We start from the raw sequence: 16,007 nt of genomic DNA, 5'->3' as shown, positions 1-16,007 counted from the left end.
ATACCCGTAGTGCACCTTTATAGTCACCTAGTTACGTTGTGACGTTTGATACACCCAAAGCACTCCTACGGTATCCGGGAGTTGCACAATCTCACGGTCGAAGGAAAAGACACTTGACATTAGAAAAGCTTTACCATACGAACAACACGATCTAGTGCTATGCTTAGGATTGAGTCTTGTCCATCACATCATTCTTCCAATGACGTGATCCCGTTATCAATGACATCTAATGTCCATGATCAGGAAACCATGATCATCTATTGATCAACGAGCTAGCCAACTAGAGGCTTGCTAGGGACACATTGTGATCTATTTATTCACACATGTATTACTGTTTCCTGTTAATACAATTATAGCATGAACAATAGACGATTATCATGAACAAGGAAATATGATAATAACCATTTTAGTATTGCCTCTAGGGCATATTTCCAACAGTGGATCCAAGTCCTACAATTTCAGATCCGTCGACCCCGAGCCCATCTCACGCGACGCGAGGAGGAGATGACCATATGGTTTGTGCTCCGCCGCTTCTAGGAGGAGGTCGCCCGACGACAACTTTTGGACTCCTTCTGCCGGGAATCCATTTTACCATTCAAATGGCGTATAGATCCACCGTGATGTGCGCCGTCGCTTCATAACCGGAGGCGGTGCGGCCCGTCTAGCATCCGAACACCGTGGCGGACACGCAACCCTTTCGTTAGCGTGCCGAGGTGGAGGGGGCGTATGGGTGTCGGCCAATGTAAATGTGGCGCAATGTGCTTGCCGAACGAGGCAACAGGTGCAAGGGACGACTGTCGCCCTCGCGACGATGGACTATGGCGAAGGGAGCCTGCGTTATCTCACGCCCATATGATGCATCAATCCAGGAGTCGCAACCGCGTCATGGTGGACTCCCGAGCTACTACCAGGACGGATCCATCATTGATCAGTCATCAATACGGATCAAGGTTCCAGAATTTGACGAGGAAGACCCCCACTTAAGATTTTACATTTGCATGTAATAGTATGGGTTTGGAGTTTATAATTTAAGATATCCAGTTATGAATTAATTATTTAAGACGTGATCGGTCATTGTCTGCGAACGCTTTCGATGCGTACACGGACATTTGAGGGTCGGACTTGTTATATCAGGCTTTAGATGCTCTTAGAGCATCTACAGGCGAACCGCTCAAATGACCGCTCATACGCTCTCGGACGAGTTCGGTCAGTGATCGAACACGAGAAAGAAGGAAAAAAGTGATCCAATCGGACCTCTCATATCATCCCTATATGTCTGGACTGTTAGTGAACCCTTATATAATCTCAAATATGGATAGGATATGAGGGCTCGTAAGCGCGTCCGGACGCGCCCGATCAGTCCGCCACATAGAACGCTACCCCATCGTGGACTATTTTTTTTTCTTTATTCATTCTTTTCTTTCTCTCTTTCTCTCCATTAATCACGTGTAAGTGACCGGAAATAGGAAGAAAAAAAAGAAATATGGCTGTGCGGATGAATAAACGAGGGACACGTTCGATCAATGACTGTGCACGTCTGCAGATGTTTAAAAGGTCATATTTGCAATATTCGGGAGTAGATGCTTCTGTCCTCGTACCGTGCCAGCTGGGTTGAACTCTGTCTCGCTAGCGTAACCTGACCCGACGTCCCCATCATCTGCTTACCGGATAAAGCAAAGCTCTTACCTGACTTGTACCAGTGGGCAGGGCAGGGCAGGGCAGTGGCTTCCATATCACCCGCCTCTGACCAGACCACAACCACGGGCCGCCGGGTGCACCCTTCCTTCCGTCCACGCGTTTCCCCCGGAAACACTCCAAGAAACCAACCGGACGCTGATTTATCCTACTAACCAGATGCGCGCACAACTGGAACTGGTATCCCTGCTGGCTTCGGGAACCGGCACTCCGCTTTCCGCCCAAGAAATGGCAAAGGATACGGCACAAAAGTCAAGAGCCTCCCGCGGGATCTTCACACCACCGAGCGGAACGGGCTCCCCGCACCTTTCCCGCGCTCGTGGCCTCGCGCATCACACCTTACGTCCGCGCCGCAGCCGCCGGTCGACGTGGGCCGCACGCCGGCCGCGCAGCTAAGCTAAGATGTTGGCCACACACTTGGCTGGCTTGGTCGCTCGCCCGAATCCCAGTCCAGCTGGCGCCGTCATCTGGCGTGCGGGAATGGCCCCTGCGCTTTTCGCTCGTCATCAACTAGTCGAAGATATACATTACGTACGTGTGCACCGGAGCCGACGGGCAAGTGGGTCGACGAGAACGAGTAACGGACAACGGCAACTCCAACCAATGGCCCAAACGGGCACGCATTTTGTTCGTTTACATTGGCAATGTTTGTTTCGAAAACTATTACAATCTACCGATGGGCAAGATATACACTACGTAAGTATGCATCGTAGCCGATGGGCAAGTGGATCAACGAGAACAGGTAACGAACTAAGAGCAACTCCAATCGGATGACCCAAACCGATGCGCGTTTTATCTGTCTGGATCGAGATCTCCATTCCATTTATTGTTTAGATCGACCGTGAATAACGCGCCGATCCATTTTTCGTCTCTGCGACAGGTTTGCGATTATTTTTTGATCGCTTTGTTAAGAATCACATAAAATTGAATTCTAACTTAACAAATGTTCAATACAAAACATTGCATAATTCAAGAACGGCATAAATATTTCATATTTAGTATTAAATTGTCTCAAGTACATTTAAAAGTAATGATTACCAATACGTTTATTGATCATCAACAGAATACACGTAAACTCAACAAAATAATTTTACAGCTGCATGTGAGTTTCATAATCATGCATTTTATGATGAAACTCGATGAATTGTGCAAACATTACCACTTATCCATGCTCAGACACAACATTGTCATCCTGAAAACTGAAACCTTTGATCACAGAGATGTTTTGGACGTTCATCCTATATAATCATGTTGTGCATGATTACACAAGTGTCATCACCTTCCACAACTTTTTGATGCTCCAAATACTTGCAGGATAACGAACGATGCCCCGTCGAGATTGAAGAATGCCAAAGACACGCTCTTTTCTAACACTCTCTTGTTCTCGGGCAAATCTCTTTCCCTTCTCTTCTACATGGTTGAAGATTGTCTTCACAAGAATACACCGTTGTGGATAGATATCGTCGGCTAGATAGTATCTTTTATTGTATCGGTGGACATTGATCTCAACATTAACCTCCGGACAATTGCCTTCTGCCATCCTAGCAAACACCGGAGAACGCTCGAGCACATTAATATCGTTGTGAGATCCGGCAAGCCGAAGAAACTATGTCAAATTCAGAGATCTTGGGAAGTCACGGCCTCAAGTAAGAGAGTGCAAACTCGAACATGGCCCTTATATTGTCCCTGTCAAGCAGAAAGTCAATTTTTCAACTTCCAGTGCATACAATCTATGCTACAAAGCATCTCGGGGAACCCTCAGGTAGCATTGATCGCCAGCAACCGTGCTGCACCAGCAACAGTTGGCTCCGTCAAGTACTACATCCCAAACACTAGCTATGACAGCTTTGTAAAACCTATACATAGACTCAAGACGTGTGGACTCACTTATCGGATATACTCATCAATGAGATCACCGAAAACTTCGTATGCAAGCATCCGAATGGCAGCAGTGCATTTCTGATAAGAGGAGAAGCCAATCTTTTTAAGGGCATCCGTCTTGCACTCGAAATAGTTATCATACTCCACCATCCCCTCTAAATACGGTTGAACACATGTCTAGCCATACAATACGGCATCGAAACAAGTGATGTTTGAAGAGCGGGTTTGGAGTCTTGAAGTAGCCCTTCCAGAGTAGGAGATTGTCGCTCTCTCATTTGCGACTCAGTACCGGCGTGTGTCCCGGTATGAAGCCCCTAAACAGTGGTCGCTCCATACTTAGGTGGTCATGGACGACCAACGAAGCAGCCACGATCTCCTCCTCATCGAACGAAGAATCATCTGAATCACGAAGAACGTAGCAGAAAAAAAACTCATCATCAAGTTCATTTGTACCTTGCGGGCAAAGCGTCAAACAACTTGCAGGCATCGTGGAAGAATCCGGCTGGGGAGGAGCCTCGCGCCCCACCGAGACAAAGTAGCGGAGCTAATGGCGATGGCGGGAGACGAGGCTGCGGGAGGATGAGTGTACGGTCAGATGGCTGGCGACGACGACGAAAGTGGGCGGCGAGGGTGGGAGGCGGGACGGACGAATAAGTTTGAGGCGAAGGAGGAAGAGGAGACTGGCGTACGTGCCATCGACTGGTGGGCTAGGAATGGAGAAGGTCGGGGTGACGTGGGCATGCATTCCATGTCCATCCTAATACAAATATGAACTAAGTTTAGACCTGAAATGGATCACGGGTGGATAAAAAAGGTAACGCGTCCGGACATGAAATAGGTCATCCAATTGGAATTGCTCTAATCGACGGAGGTTACGTCGTAGCTCGCCCATATACGCACACGGAGTCGAAAAATGTGGAGGACCGCATCGTGGCGTCACACGAAACTTTCCCTAATTCACTCGTGTGAAAAACACCAGTGGAGCTAGGCGTCGATCATCTGTTCCACAAAACCACGGCCGCGCGCGTACGTCGCCGCGACTCTACCACTCCACAACTCCACAGTCACGTACGCGGTACGCCGCCACGCAACGCAGCGAGCCCTTGGCGCGATCGATCGCTTTTACGTGCGCACGTACGCGTAGCCGCGCGCGTCAGTCAAGTACGCGGTCGATCGATCGACCGACGCGATGGCGATGCGAGGTCGACGAGCCTAGCGATATGGATTAGCTAACCATCGCCGTCGCTCTCTCGTACGTGATCTCGATCAGCTTCTGGAACGGCGGGAAAGCAAGCAAACTTTCCATCGCCTAACCATGTGCTCCGTCGCGCCACGCCCGTGCTTGAACGGGCTAGCGAAAGATCGAGCTTGACCGCGCGCGTGCGTGCACGTTTCTTCGTGGCCAAGCCTAGGAGGCTTGAGTCTGAGTGGCGCCATCGCCATTGGCCAATTCGCACTGACGCACGTCCGCCTTTGACGTGAACAACTCTCCCTCCCTCTCCCCAAGATCGATGAGCCACCCGCAACTCCTACCGGTCGTACGTATATATGCCCTCGTGCGTGCGCGTGACTGGAATTTCAGTTCGCTGCTGGGTAGATACAATCATACAAAGATCGATCTCGTGATGACACTTACGAGAGAGGAGGCGCACGAGAGCAAGGAGATGGAGAGCCTCCGGGTGCACGCCGACGCGCTCCTCTCGCTCTCCTCACCCGCCGCGTCGTCCACGGCGACGACCGCGGCGGGCAGCAAGCCGGTGACGACGGCGACGACCGCGGCGGGAAGGAGGGCGCTGGCGGCGGAGGGCGTGTTCGAGTGCAAGACGTGCAGCAAGCGGTTCACGTCGTTCCAGGCGCTGGGCGGGCACCGCACCAGCCACACGCGGCTGCAGGCGCGGATGCTGCTGCACGACGCCGCCGACGCCGCCGAGAGGGACAGGGCCAGGGTGCACGAGTGCGCCGTCTGCGGGCTCGAGTTCTCCATGGGCCAGGCGCTGGGCGGCCACATGCGCCGGCACAGGGGCGAGGCCGCGCCGTCGACGACGTCGTCGGCCGCCGTGCACGGCGAGGCCAGCTCCGGAGCGACGCAGCAGCAGGAGCTCATGCCCGACCTCAACTACCCGCCCATGGACGACTGCGGCGGCGACGGGCAAGGAACCTCCGCCGATCGCAGCTCCGAGCGTCAGCTGCTTGATCTGCTTGGATAGCCTTTTCACAGAGAACATAAGAACATGTACTTACTTGTATAGATAGGATGTGCATACAATACAATACATACATGATGAATTGATGATTCCGTGTTATACTACATACATGGATGGCTTGATTTATTTGTTTAATTATTATTAAGACATATGGATGGGGTTCAATTATATTGCTAACTGGCTACATGATGGTTGCGTAATTCCGGGAAAAGATGGTTGAGAAATTTTGGAACGTAACCCTTGACATGTCGTTAGTTGTAGCCTGTAGATCAGCAGGCTCTCTTCCGAATTCAGATTATTGCTTTTGTTCTATTTTCTTTTAGATTCCGTGTTCTTTAGTAGTCCTATACTCCCTCTGTCCCAAAATAAATGATCCAAAAGTGATTTTTACTTTGTACTAAAGTTAATACAAAATTGAATCATTTTTTAGTCACTTATTTTGAGACAGAGGAAGTACTATTTACTCCTTGCATATGCAAATATTTGTCATAAAAATAGATGTCTCTAGATGTATTTTAGTTTTAGATATATACATTTTTATTCAATAACAAAATATGCCCTGTGCGTTGTAATGGGAGACAAATAAACTATGCGCTAGTCAAATAAGTATAATTCAATATCGTGACATATGAACATCTTTCATTTTAACACGGTGGCTCACCATGTTGCAACTTATTTTTCCTTCCACCCTCATTGATGATGGTGTGATGTCTACATGATCATAGTGCATTCGACATGGTAAATCTCAAGGCTATGGACTTGCCACTGCACGCTACACTTTTCATTACATTATGCAAGAAAATGTTTAAACTTTTATAAAAGTCTCATCGACCATGAATCACTCCCAATGCCTAGACAAATAAAGACTTTCAAAATCAAATCCTAGACATATTTTTTTTAATTGGTGAGCGCTTTTTTGAATAGACAAACACTTTTAAAATTTTGTATTCTTTAAAAAATGACGAATAGTTGAAATCCATGAACAGTTTTGAATTCTTGAAAAAAAAACTCACCAACATTTTTTGAATTGATCAGTTCTTTTCAAAAAAAATGATTTTTTTAAAAAAAATGTGTTTTTTAATTTATGTGAACATTTTCTAAAATTTCATGGACATTTGTTTTCGGAATCCTTAATATATTTTGAATACACTATCATTTTTTCAAAATCATGAACATGCTTTTATTTCCTGAATATTTTTTATAATTGGTGAACAGTTTTGCAAAACTACCAACATTTTTATAATCCACAAAAAAATTATGATTTCCTTAACATTTTTTGAATTCATATACATTTTATGAGTTCTTGAACATGGTTTTGAAAAATTGCAACATTTAAAATTTAAAATCCTGAATTGGTTGAAACAAGGAAAGAAAATAGAATGAGAAAAGGTAAGGAAAAAATCAAATGAAAAATAGAGGAGTCAAGCTCCGCACATGGGCCGGCCCATTAACGCATATGTGTCTCGGGGGAGGGGCGGTTTGCGGGAGAAAAGGAAAAGAAAAAAGGTAGCATCCATAAATCGATCCCTGGTCTCCGGATAAAAGCGCTAGGCGTTAGCCACTCTACTACTCATACACCTGTCATTTTCATTAGTATTGCGCTGTAAAAGAATGTAGCACGACGCGACTTTGGAAAAAAAACAAATCGTTGCCTTGACTTATGGGTGGCATGGTTGGTAATCTGTAGCAACTTTGAGGGTATTTTTTAGACGGACGACAGAAGCAGTAGGTGCTTTATTATTAGAATAAAGATTTGTGCGACAGTAATTTCGGACGGAGGGGGTATTTTCCAAGACACGTATGGTGTCTAACTGATTATCATTTTTTAGAGATGTCTAACTGAATTATTAACTACATGATGATTGAGTAATACTGGAACACGATCATGACCTATATGCACGGTATTCTTTAAACTATATACTTGTACATATATGGTTGGATGGTGTTAACTTGTTCAGTCAAAATTCACATTTTTCATGTCTGTGGGCTAGGAGTTACTACTACTAGTATTGTCCATCCGAGAAACAAGCCGGAAAACCCTCCCCACGAGTATTGACCTATGGTGTGCCTTTCGTGCCACCTTTCGCTGATGCGTGTGTTTAAGATTGTAATAAAATTGGAATGCTTGGTGTTCCATATAAAAAAAAAGATTGTAATGAAATTTCAGGTGGGGTGATCGCCCTCTTTTGTTTAGTACAAAAAGAATTATGCCCTGTAATATTTTATTTTATGTTTCAAGAGCAAGAGAGGATGCTAGCATACATGCCACCTTATCACTATAAACACTTTCAAAAGACTAAACTGGTAGTTTTTTGAATTGATGAAATCATCACAAACACTTCATAATTAACAAGCATGCCATACAACTAAAGGAAATGTGTCAAAAAAACTGAAATAAAGCTAGAAGTGTTGTCTAGTCTAGTCATTTTCCGTTTTATTTTATTTGTTTAAGCTTACGATGTTATAAAGCCGTAGTATCCTTGTTCGGTCAAAGGAGGGTAGCTGGTGTAGTGGCATGGTCGTGCGAGTTCGATTGGGAGATCCCTGGTTCTAATCCTGACCGTGTAGGCTTTTTAAATATTTTCGTAAAGGACATGTCCATGATTAAATATAGTGCCAATGGTCTTTCTGCAAAAAACATATGACACATGTCACCTGAAGTGGTGTGCAAAACTTTTGACTAGTGATACCTATCCGTCACGACGTGCCTAAATATGACATTGCCTTGCAATTATCTCAATATAGATGACCTCTAGCAATAAAATTTATGACCCCTTAGTAACAACATGTAATCATTATTGTGTTCAGTTGGCCCTACGTTTTGTCAAAATAGCTATTCCATCTGTTTTTTATTTATAAGGATGATAGTGACCCATGGCCATGGGACTGATGAGAGAGTGATCCAAGAGAAGTCCTATTCGACGCCTTCGGTGCCAGTTAGTCCCTATAGCGCCCGCAAACTCTCCTATTGGGCCGCAACCCAGCAATCGCTACCACGCTGCTCGCACAGCTGCTGCTTGTTCGTCTGGTTTTTTTCTCCTCTAATTCCTCCCCCCCCCCCCCCCCAAATTGGTTTTGTTGCTGTGGTGTTCATCAGAAATATCAGTTTAGAAAAAGGTTTGTAGATTTCTAAAAATTTCACAAGTTTTAAAGTGTTCATGATTTTATAAAACGTTCAGAAATTTCAAAAATTTCATGGATTTGGCAAATCTTCAGAAATTGGAAAATGAACGTGAATTTGAAGAGTTTTGTCAATTTTAAAAGTTCATTTCAAAAATCACCAATTAAAAAGTTCATAAATTTTAATAATGTTCATGAATTCTAAAAAATTGTTGGATTGATGAAAAATGAAAAAACAAAAATTGGTCCAGAAAAATCAGCCAGGAAAACTAGTCCAGAAAACTAGAAAAGCAATCTACAAGGCCAACTACCGCCACATGGGACGACCAATGACCTTCCTGGCGTAAGCGTAAATAATTATTAGGCGTGGGAGCAACTAGTTAGCGAGTGCACCCTCGCGAGCCTTTCAGGGATCGCTTTCGTGCGCCGTTACTTAGCACGTTTCCAGCCGTCGTCACGTATCGCGCTCTGAGCGTTTTTTTCGGATTATTATTTATTTATTCGCAATCGTTTTCGTCTTTTTTGAATGGCTTTTTCTGTATTTTTTTATGTGTTATGTTTTTTCACCGGTCTTTCATAACTTTTGGACGAAAAAAAAATTGTTTTCGCGAAAAAACGCGTTTTCTTTTTCTTTACGCAAGAAAACTCGTTTTTTTTTTGCAAGAGGTACGGTTTTGCTTAAGCAATAGCACGATTTTGCCTTCGCGAGAGGCACAATTATGCCTCTCGGAAAGAAAGAAAAAACGCGTTTTATTTTTTTTGCGAGAGGCACGGTTTTGATTTCACGAAAGGCACGTTTTTGCCTTCGCGAGAGGTACGTCCGTGCCATTCGGAAAGGAAAAAAACGCGTTTTCTGTTTTTCTACCGAGAGGCACGGTTTTGCTTCCGCGAAAGACACGGTTTTGCCTTCGCGAGAGGCACACCCGTGCCTCTCCAGAAAGGGGGAAAACACGTTTTCTGTCTTTTTTTGCCGGTTTTGTTTCCACGAAAGGCACGGTTTTTCCTTTGCGAGAGGCACGCCCGTGCCTCTCCCGAAAAGGAAAAAACATGTTTTCTGCTCTCTTTTTTTTCGCGAGAGACACGGTTTTGCTTTCGCGAGAGGCAGGTTTTCCTTTCGCGAGAGGCACAACCCGTGCCTCTCGGAAAGGGAACAAAACACGTTTTCTGCTTTTTTTTCTATCACGTACGGCACGGTTTTTTCCTTCCGGTTTTTTCATGAAAAAGAAAGTTCTTCAAAACCTATCAACATGGGATCTAGTTTTAAAGATCTCGATGCGAGAAAGCCAACGGTGAAAATGGTTCGAGATTTGAACGCACGGTTTAGGAGATAAAACGTTTTGAAAATACGGATCTACGAAAAAAGGGAAAACTCCGTGGTTGTGACAAGTGGCACGCATGCAGTGCGCCATTTGTCATAATGTGTGAAGGTGGGAGTAATCGTTGTAAGGTCTATTCGCTAACTAGTGATTTTGATTAGGCGCATATGGATTCATCGGAAACGATTAATTGATGGACAGACACAACAGGTTGCGCGCGGGGAACACCCGAGCGCCTCTACATGTCGTCTGTTGTGCGCACTCAATGAAAGCATGTTGTTATTTTTCACTTTTTGATTTCATCTTTGTGTTTTTTGATCTTATTTATTTTTCTAGTTTTTTATGAATTTATTTTTATTTTTGTCCTTGAATGAAGCACACTGTGTAAAAAAGCACGGTTGTGCTTCCTGAAGGTCAAAATCACATAAGTGCTTCTCATATTTGGTGCTTTTCAAAAAGTGACAAACATAGTTGTGCTTGTGCTTCCCACAGCTAACTTTGTCGAAAAATAAAAAATATAGTTGTCTTCCACGAGAAGTAGAACCGTGTTTTTCGAAAAGAAAAAAAAGCACAGTTCTGCTTCTGCGTGAACCCGGGTGTTCTTCCTAGAAAATAAAAGCACATATGTGCTTCTAGTTTTTGATTTATTCCATTTTCTTTCATTTGGGGTTTTCGTTTTTTTGAATATTTTTGTCTTTTTTTTAATAACTTTTTAGAAGAAAGTCCATCCACAACTTTTAACATGGATACAGTTTCGAAAATCTTGACGGAAGAAACGTAACAATGAAAATGATTCATGATTTGGTTGTTTAATAAAAGGGTAGAACGTTTAAAAAGATAACAAAAGCACAAAACTCAGAGGCTAGTGTGCCACTTATCGCCATAAAAGAAGGTGGATTTGACCTTTGAAGGGTACCCTTTGATTTCATAATTTGTCGTAGTCCAATGGTAGTTTGCTGGGTCGATGATGAGAGTAATGTTGGAAAGAGGAGCTGAGCTATCTGGGCTATCTGAGCCATGTGCCCATGTCTGGCTACGGGCAGCATGCTACTTTCGTCTAGAATGCCATATGTATTCGGACGTGGATCAACTGAGCTCGAGGTCATATGAGTTCGGTGGACAGAAAGATCTGACTTGTTTTAGCCAATAAGTGGACCAATGGCTAGGGTTTTTAACTCTTATTTGAGTATTCCTGCAGGAAAATAAAATCCTTATTTGCGTAGGCATTTCCTACTTAGAGATTTATCCATATCGCACGTCCGATTTCTATTTGTCAAAATGCAGGTACATTGCCTATCTAAAAAAAAAGGTAGGTACACTGCGGATAAGAGTTTCCTCAAAATGAAATTAACATTAAATTTTTGAAAATTGCAAGACACATTTTCAAATATTCATATTTTATAGTAAGCATTCTACTCATATTTTTTCTTACTTACACGTAATCTTATATTTTCTCAGCTCAAATACCCTAGCAGTAGAGAAACACAATTTATTTAGTACATCTCAGCTTGAAAAATTCATGCCATATTATAGTGGTGCATCAGGGTAATCTTAGCTCCAGCTCCGCCCCTGGTACTTTCGATATGTACTGTTCATCGCAAACATGGTTTCATATTACACCCAAATATATAGTCAGCTGAAGAGAACCAATCAGCCGACCGAATCATACTCGCTCTCAAGCCTCAACCCGAGACAAACGAGGCCAGCAGATACCAACAACAGAGGGTATATATATATATATATATATATCAATGGCTGGCTGCGGTCTTGCATATGCAGATGATGACGATGAACCGATGACGCCCACGCACGGTCAAACCGGGCTCGTCCTCAACCCCCGATCCTCTTGCCGGTGGCGTGCGCGGCGCAGGAGATGGCCTGGTACTGGTAGCCGTCCTTCTTGCTCTTGGGCTTCCGCGGGATGCACCGGTCATGCAGGTCCACCGCCTCCTCCGCCTTGGCCGCCCTGCCGCTGCAATCCACCATCACATGTTTCATCAGAATAATAGTAGCAGTAGCAGTAGCAGTACAGTAAGTCGTGAGCAGTTATCATCATTCCGCATCGACGCCCCTCATCATCACGATCACGATCCTCGTGCACCGCAAATACATACGCGGCGGAGTACTCGACACAAAGATCCTTCTCTTCGTCCGCCTGTAGTGCCGCTTGACCCGGACGAGTTCAATGCCCTGACAGAGCCGCTTACCCAAACCACATCCATTACAAAGCTCACATTTGTACTACTACTACTCCTGCTTAAAGCAGGAGTAGATTATAATGCAGTTGTAGTAGTTACATCCGAGTACCGGAGTCACGGGCTCATGTCGCCGACCCAAGTGTAAGTAAATCCAAAGCGTAATTAAGTTGAGGAATCGCTGGTGTCGCGTGGCACGCCGAGAACGCTGCCAAGATTTGGTGCTCTCAGCACGGGCCCGTGCCAGCCGGGAATTCAAGGCGCGTCCCTGACATTCTGGATCGATAGCATCCGTTCTGCTTGCGCGCGATAGCTCCGTGAGACCTATTCCTATTTATGAACTTGTAACCACCCATCAAGTACCACCACCACCACCCCCGGTGGAATTTTCGCAGTGTAAGCTTTTACGCTAGCTGCCGCTACGGCGGGACAAATCAATGAAACAGTGCCGCCGCTGGTTGCTTCATCGCCGGCCCGTACGTACGTGCCGCCATTAACGGCGGCCGAAAAGCTTGGAATGACACGCTGCTGCTGCTGGTGGTAGCTAGCTGGAGCTGAATAGTGGTGGCGGTACTGGTTTAACTTGGTGGGTGCTTGCTTATCGGCATTGATGGTCGGTGAGGAGTGTTGTTACGTACCTGTCGGCGTTGTAGGAAGACGACCGCCGGAGGACGACCGCCACGTCCTGGCACGCGTCGGCGCCCGAGCGCTGCGTCTCCACCAGGCTCCCGCTGAAGTACTCCTTGTCCTCGACCGCCTTTTGCCGGTAGGCGGGCGTCCCGGTTACCGCGGCGGCGGCGTGCGCTGGTGGGCGCGGCGGGCGTGGGCGGTAGTGCACCCCGCGCGGCATCACCGGCGTGGCGAGCCCGCCCTTCACCGACACGGACCCGCAGGAGATGAGCTGCATGAGCACGGACGACGCCCTGGCCCTGCTCCCGCCGCCGGGGACGGTCGCCAGGACGCGGCCGTCCGCCTTGATCAGCGCCTCCAGCGTCTCGGGGCTCGTGGACGCCGTCGGCGGCGACGTCTCCTCGCGGCTCAGCTCCTCCTGGGCGGCGCGCCTCTGGTGGCCGCGGCTCCGCCCACGGCGCCCGTCCTCGGTCTGCGTCGCCGCGTCCGCGGCCGCCCCGGCGCGGTCCTCGGCCTTGTACACCCTATACTCCGCTGCGCCGCGCGCCCCGGTTTCGCCCTTCCTCTGGCCGTGCTCCCAGCCTGACGAGGAGGACGTGGTCGTGTCCTGCGAGCCGGAGGAGCAGGACGACGCCGCGGCCGCGTCCGGCAGCGGGAGCTGGATCGCTGGCGGGTGCAGCCGCTCGGTGCCCTTGAGCACGTACTCCCGGCCGCCCACCGGGTGCACGTAGTCCTCGTCCGCCAGGTCGTGCCACACGAACCCGTTCCGGTAGCTCCTGCGCAACACAACGACATCTCAAACCCGAAGCCAAAAAAAAATCGCATCTTTGTCGATGAACAGAAACTTGAAGAGCGGCAAAAAAAACCTCTTGGACGCCCAGGAGTAGATGCGCGCCATCCCCTTGCCTCGCAGCGCGTCGAGCCGGCCGATCACATCTGCAGACAACAAGCAAGAGTGCAATCACACATGACCGCTCAGTGAAGAAGGAAACAAGAAAGTTCAGGCGCCATGAGCGGCCTGTAGTACGTACGCGGCCGGCGTACCTCGGAGGTAGAGGCCGTCGGGGGACGAGAGGGCGACCTCCATGAAGTGGGGGTGCTCGAGCTGCCCGTTCCTGGACAGGTAGTACACGACGGCGACCCTCGCCGGGCCCGGCCTCGGGCGCGGCGGCCTGGGCACGGCCGCCATGTCGGGGCTCCGCTGCCCCAGCTGCTCCCGCCAATGCGGCGGCCTCGGCTGCTGCTCCCCTCGCTCCCCGCCAGCGCCACCGCCACCGCCACCGCCCGCCACCACCACCGCCATCTATATACCCTCAAGCTAGCACCGGGCTCTGGCCCCGTGCTCTGGATATGATATGGTGCTGCAATCTCGTATCCGGGGAGGGGACGCTATAAACAAGCAGCAGGCGGTACGTGGACGTGGTGAGCGTGAGCGCAGCGGCGGCGGCAGCTAGCGCTTAAAGGTGGCGAGTGCGACACTAGGGAAGGTGCAAAAGGAGGCCGCAGCGACGCAGTGATCATGCATTCAAGCCCCGCTGGACCATGGAGTAGCTGTAAGCTTTGGCCTCTGGCCTCTGGCCTAGCAGCGCAGCAGAAGCGCCACAGCGGTTTGGTGCAGCAGCAGCAGCAGTGAGAGTGAGGTTAAGGTGACGGTGACGGTGACTCTGGTTGTTTGTTCCTCTCTTCCTCAGGGTCAACAATGGCGAGAGGAGGGGTATGGTATTGTTTCCACCTTGTGTGGAGGATTGTCCTGTTGGCGGTACCGGAGACTAGATTAGTGGCACTGTTGACTAATGCGGTGGGGATTTGCGGTTCGGAGGTGACTTTGGGGTTTGGGGGTGGGTGTTAACGTTAATGTGGGAAGGGGACTGGCTTCTGGAGCGTGGCGAAATGGCAGCTGCTTTGGCGCTGCATAAGCGCACGGGTTTAACTAACGAGGCCCGGCACCGCACGTATGGGGCACGGCGACACCGGCCAAGCACGGTGGGCCCCGAGTGTCAGCCGGTCGAAACATGTCGTGCAAAGCGTAGTGTAGGGGTGTACAGTGTACGTACGTACGTCCTAAACAAAGCGAATTATGCGTTGATTATTAGATTATTAGCGTCACTTCGTGTCTGTTGGTGTCCCCCGACAAGGGATTAATAAGCTGTGGCATGTGCGCGTGAAGCCGGCCTTGGAGCACGGGTGTGTACCATGATGGGAGTACTTATGACTAACTACATGCTACCGTTGCCGTTGATGATGCTACTAGTAGTAGTAAAGATTGCCTTCCATTTTGGCAAATTGCAAGTAGTAATAAATACTCCCTCCGTTCCTAAATATAAGTTTTTTTAGAGGTTTAACTAATGGACTACGTATGAATGTATATGGACATATTTTAAAATATAGATTTATTTATTTTGTTTTACATGTAAATATTTAGTAAAATATCTTAAAAGACTTATATTTAGGTACGGAAGGAAGGAGTATTTGGAAGCATTTGCGTGCGTGGGAAGGCTGCATGCGATCCCTGTCCTGTCCTCCGGCTCCCGAGCCTCGCTGCTTGCGTTCCACTTCCACGGGGGAGAAGCGGACAAGTTTTGTATACTAATCCGAGCCACGTGAGAGGGTCCATCGGCCATCCTTAAACAAACCCCATGACCACCCGTGTTACGTAGCCGGAGCGCATCATCCTAGCCGGAGCCATTAAGCACCAGGCCCCACTAATCCACGGCGCCACGAGTCAGCAAGAGGCTGCAGGCAACGGTGTCAGTGGGACAGTGGGACAGTGGCAGTGGCTGATCTTGGCCGTAGTTTATGAGGGGGGCAGCCGGGCAGGAGAGGGCAGGGCCACCGACTACGAGGTGGCCGGGCGCGGATAGCGAGACTGCACGGCGGGCGAGCGGAGCCGGCGGTTTACCGGAGGCGAGAGACGGAGGCTGCGTTTGACTCACGGACGGTGAAGGAGGCAACCGGACGGGCGTCGA

At 48.0% G+C, this 16,007-nt stretch overlaps 2 protein-coding genes across 2 annotated transcripts; one reads left to right on the top strand and one right to left on the bottom strand.

Moving 5' to 3' along the window:
* Positions 1-4,954: 4,954 nt before the first annotated feature.
* Positions 4,955-5,948, top strand: LOC123444943 (zinc finger protein ZAT9-like). The gene has a single exon (XM_045121834.1). It carries the CDS (start codon positions 5,088-5,090, stop codon positions 5,781-5,783), a length of 696 nt encoding a protein of 231 aa, XP_044977769.1. The 5' UTR covers positions 4,955-5,087; the 3' UTR covers positions 5,784-5,948.
* Positions 5,949-11,724: 5,776 nt separating this feature from the next.
* Positions 11,725-14,923, bottom strand: LOC123444942 (protein SOSEKI 5-like). The gene is made up of 4 exons (XM_045121833.1): positions 14,086-14,923; positions 13,908-13,977; positions 13,050-13,817; positions 11,725-12,188 (listed from the first exon to the last, which is right to left on the bottom strand). Exons 1-4 carry the CDS (start codon positions 14,342-14,344, stop codon positions 12,047-12,049), a joined length of 1,239 nt encoding a protein of 412 aa, XP_044977768.1. The 5' UTR covers positions 14,345-14,923; the 3' UTR covers positions 11,725-12,046.
* Positions 14,924-16,007: the final 1,084 nt, after the last annotated feature.

This window comes from Hordeum vulgare, chromosome 3H (assembly GCF_904849725.1).
Source record: "Hordeum vulgare subsp. vulgare chromosome 3H, MorexV3_pseudomolecules_assembly, whole genome shotgun sequence".
NCBI classification, from domain to species: Eukaryota; Viridiplantae; Streptophyta; class Magnoliopsida; order Poales; family Poaceae; genus Hordeum; species Hordeum vulgare.
Note: the sequence above shows the minus strand (reverse complement) of the source record. Positions and strands in the feature narration are given on the sequence as shown.